Below are 4,501 nucleotides of genomic sequence, written 5' to 3' on the forward strand. Positions count from 1 at the left end.
CTCTGTACTCTTTCTAGAGTCTCAACATCTTTTTTACATCGCGGTGACCAAAACTGGATGCAGTATTCCAAGTGTGGCCTTACCAAGGCATTGTAAAGTGGTATTAACACTTCACGTGATCTTGATTCTATCCCTCTGTTAATGCAGCCCAGCACTGTGTTGGCTTTTTTGGCAGCTGCAGCACACTGCTGGCTCATATTTAGGTGATTGTCCACTAGGACTCCGAGGTCCCTCTCACAGTTACTACTATTGAGCAAGGTGCCACCTATGCTGTACCAATCAACAATCGCGTTTAGGCCAGGAACCTATAATTAACTGACAATGGCGGCTATTTAATCATTTTTGGACGCTTCTCCGCCTTCAAGGTGTATCGCACAAAACCAACATTCAAGAGTTTCCGGAAGAAATAAGGCAGCTACTTAAACAGCTCAGTCGGCTCAGCAGCCCCGTCAGGCCAAATCGCCGTCCGCCACGGCTGATCACGAAAGCAGTGACGCCACGGCTGAATCAGCCGCCTGGTGGCGCTGTCGATCAATCCCGGCGGCCGGGGTCAGAGCTGCGCACCGGACTAAGGCCTTTTCGTGAGATGGGAGGGGGGGGGAGGAGGAGTCCCCAGACCTGGCAGCTCTTCCCGCCGCCCGTGGAGCGAGGTCGGTGTCCTCATCGGCCTCCTTTGTCTTCGCCAGAGGGATGCAGGGCGGGGGGGGCACTTTAAGAGCCAGGCAGGCGCAGCGTCCCAGGCAGGGCGAGGGCGCGGCAGTCGCTCTCCCGGTTTGGCAAGTTTCCCGGAGGATGACCGAAGAGGAGCCTCTGCCGGCGCTTACTCCAATGCGCTCCAACCGCTAGTGAGTGCGAACCGCCGAGGACGGGAGAGAAGCAGCCGCTCGGCGCATCAGCGCAACCCAGCAGCGTTTCCGAAGCCGGAGCTGAAGGCGAGGAATGGCAACCCAACGCAACCACGCAGACTGGATGGGCTCCCTGCCGCCCGTCCTCGGCGCCCTGCCGCTTTCCAGGCTGGCCATACCAGGTAAATGGCGAGCGAACCGACCTTGCCTGCCTAGGCGGGTCCTCGTTGCATCTCTGGCGGGCGCGCCCTGCAATCACAGAAAGGTGAAATATGCTTGGGCAGATTCTGGCAAAAAATTTAGCAAAGGGCACCTGCCCTCACGTGAATACCCTCCAGATGTCCTGACCTGCGATATCCGTGATGGATAGGGCCTGTGGGAACCGGAGGGCCTTGTTACACCTGGAGGACACCTTGTTACACCTGGATACACCTGGATAGGGCCTTGTTACATCTGGAGGACAACAGATTGAGGAAGAAGGCCAACCGAGTTAAAGAATCAGGAACTCAAGGAGTTGTAATTTAAACATCTGGAGGGGAAGGGGGATGGTTGTGATCATTACGGTATGTGAATGCAGGTGCCATTGATCTAATTGAGGTCCAGAAGTTAGGATGGGTTGTTGGGTAGATTGAAGGTCTAGTTATTATCTTGAATTTGGGCAGTTTTGCCCTTAAGGAAAAAAATTAAATAATTGGAAAATTATTTATTTATTTGTGATTAAAAAACAACAACTATCAAATGGATATCTTTGGAATGGAGTAGTTAAAACATTTTATAAATGTTTCCTTCCTTGATAAAATAAGTATATGCATTTTATATATTATTAAGGTTTACAGAATACAGGTGGGGGATTTGAGAAGCTTTTCCCCAGAGTAAGAATTTGATACATTTTGTTAGGGATATTACAGCCAAAGAACCCCAAGAGCAAACATAATAGCAAAGAAAGAAGAAAACTAAATCAAATAGTTTTCTCCAGCATCCAAATGGAGCAGCCAGAAATTTGGCTACAACCAGACTACCATTAAACCTAAATTTGGTGAAAAGAAAATTTGAACATAGGTGGTTTAAATTAAAGCCAGTTTGGTCTAGTGGTTAAGGCACCAGGCTAGAAAGCAGGAAACCATGAGTTCAAGTCCTGCCTTAGGCATGAAAGCCAGATGGGTGACCTTGGTCCAGTCATTGACTCTCAGCTCAATTCATCTTAAAGAGTTGTTGGGGAAAACCGGCAGGAAAGTATGTTAAATATGTTCGCTTCCCTGAGTTATTTACAAAAATAGTAAAGGCAGAATCTAAATAAATAAATAGGTCTGGCTGAAAAATCAGTAAAGGGTATATTTATTTTTCCTAAAGTTAGAAAGCCGCTAAAAGATCAGCCAAAAACAAAATCAGAGATTGCCAGTCTGGAACAAATATCTATTTGAAACAATGAGCATTGCTTTCTCATTGGACTACAGATAATATTGGGGTAGATTTAATTATTTCTTTACTGTATCCGAAAGAACATCAAGAAAGAGATGTCTGTTATTTCAGAGACCTGTTTGTACAAAAACTCTGCCCATTGCTTCCAAAGTCTGCTAACTGAGGATCTGTTAGATCAAGTTTTTCTGTATCTAAATATTCAATTACGTATAGATGATATTAAATATAGAGAATACCTTTTCTACTTCTTAAAATAAATAGATGTGGCTTAATAGTGCTCTAAACGAATATATTTATTCATGATAAAGTATTCAGTAACACTTGTATCTTTTTCATAAAAGCTGATCATTGCTTGAGTCAAACAACATTCCCATATTATATTAGATTGAGAACATATAATTGCAAATGTAAGCTTTTTAAGAGGATTGGCCTTTACTTAGCAATAACCATAGCTGACTTCAACTAATCTCAGAGTACCAGATTAGATTAATCATTTGTTCTTTTTTAAGTCTAGTCACCTGTAACAACTGGAAAATCCATAGCTGGCACACGGTGAGCTTTGATTTGTGTTTTATTTGCAATTAACAAAGAGAACATTAGCAGAACCTACTGCTAAAGATATAAATGAGGAAATGTGCTGGTGAGTCATAACCGTAACCAATACAAACGATTTATTGAATGTTGCTCAAAATCCTATTTGAAATATTTTTGACAAGCAAATGGGGCTAGAGAGTATATCATATTAAAAGTAATCTGCACTGTCACTACCGTGTAGAAAATCTACATTATGGAGAATGAAGAGAGAGTGAAAAGGTTACTTTTAATTCATATATCAATTTTTCCAGATTTAAATCCAATTACTTTTTTGTCCTGAAACCTTCTCACTTGAAATGAAATGTAAAGCTACTTTTCCTGCAGAATTGGAAGAAAAAATATTTATCACAAGTATTTATTACAAGGATTTTATGTCTAGTTCATGTAGCTGTAAAGCAGTAGTTCTCAACCTTTTTAATGCCGCGACCCCCAACCGGTCGTAAGTCGAGGACTAAACCGGTCGTAAGTCGAGGACTAAACCAGTCGTAAGTCGAGGACTACCCAACCTGTCGTAAGTCGAGGACTTTTCCTGCCCGGGAGTGCCGCGCATGCGTGGTTCCGCCCCCTGCGCCGGCTGAGGCGTAGCTGGCAAGCAGCAGAGACGGAGCAGGCCGACCACCAACTGGTCCAGCTCAAGGGAGGTAAGGCACCCGCCAGAAAAGGGGGAAAGAATGGCAGACAGCCTTGCTTGGCGACCCCCGTGAAATGGTCAATCGACCCCAAATGGGGTCGCGATCCATAGGTTGAGAACCGCTGCTGTAAAGTCATTCAGACTGCTATTAGAGAAAGCTGCACATGGATGTAGAAGATGAAACAAGCATTGAGAGATTGAATGTAGAATAAGCCAATTAGAATGCACCTTTCTGTTTCATTCCTATAAGCATCTACTTAAATTTAATAATTACCAGAAAAGCAAGAATAGTATTTAAGTACTTGACACCAACAATAATGCGTTTTAATAGGATAAGATATCATAGCATCTACATTCTCAATGTTCAAGCCATCAAAGGGATGAAATTGATAGGACACTAGAATCTGTTTTAAAAGTTATTGGCAAATCCCAGCACTTGGCTTTTAAAACAATGATTTGTCTATGCAGGAGTAGTCAACCTTGGCTCTTTTATGACTCTTGGACTTCAACTCCCAGAATTCCTGAGCCAGCCATGCTGGCTCAGGAATTCTGGGAGTTGAAGTCCATGAGTCATAAAAGAGCCAAGGTTGACTACCCCTGACACAGTATCTCAAATATCAAATAACGTTTTTAATTTTTTATAACGTAGAAGATTCAAAATATCCACTGCTGGTAAATATTTCAAATATGCAGTACCTCTTTTTTAAAAATCTATTTTATTAATAAATCCCAACAGTAAAAAGCATGCATAGACTATAAATAAAAATTAATACATTTCTTTCCACCCCATATTCTCCATGTACTCTTTTATTCCTTTATTTAGGAACAATACTTCTTATTGGTTGTTCTTCCTGTTCTAAAGGAAGGTTGATGGTATCCACTATTTCTGTCTCTTTTTACTTTTATTCTAGTAAAGGTACTATACTAATTATATATATGTAATTCTATATGTGTTCAAGAAATACTGCACACTATGAACTCTTAATATTACATCAGGAAGATTTATTTCTGT

At 42.1% G+C, this 4,501-nt stretch overlaps 1 protein-coding gene across 1 annotated transcript in view; it reads left to right on the plus strand.

Annotated features, from left to right (window-relative positions):
* Positions 1-939: 939 nt before the first annotated feature.
* LOC107299777 (PI-PLC X domain-containing protein 2-like) overlaps positions 940-4,501 on the plus strand; it is a 15,255-nt gene continuing 11,693 nt past the window's right edge. The window contains exon 1 of the mRNA XM_015829116.1: positions 940-1,027. Within this exon, the coding sequence (XP_015684602.1) occupies positions 940-1,027 (88 nt within the window). The remainder of the gene's footprint in view (positions 1,028-4,501) is intronic.

This window comes from Protobothrops mucrosquamatus, unplaced genomic scaffold, assembly GCF_001527695.2.
Source record: "Protobothrops mucrosquamatus isolate PMUCROS unplaced genomic scaffold, P.Mucros_1.0 scaffold5452, whole genome shotgun sequence".
NCBI classification, from domain to species: Eukaryota; Metazoa; Chordata; class Lepidosauria; order Squamata; family Viperidae; genus Protobothrops; species Protobothrops mucrosquamatus.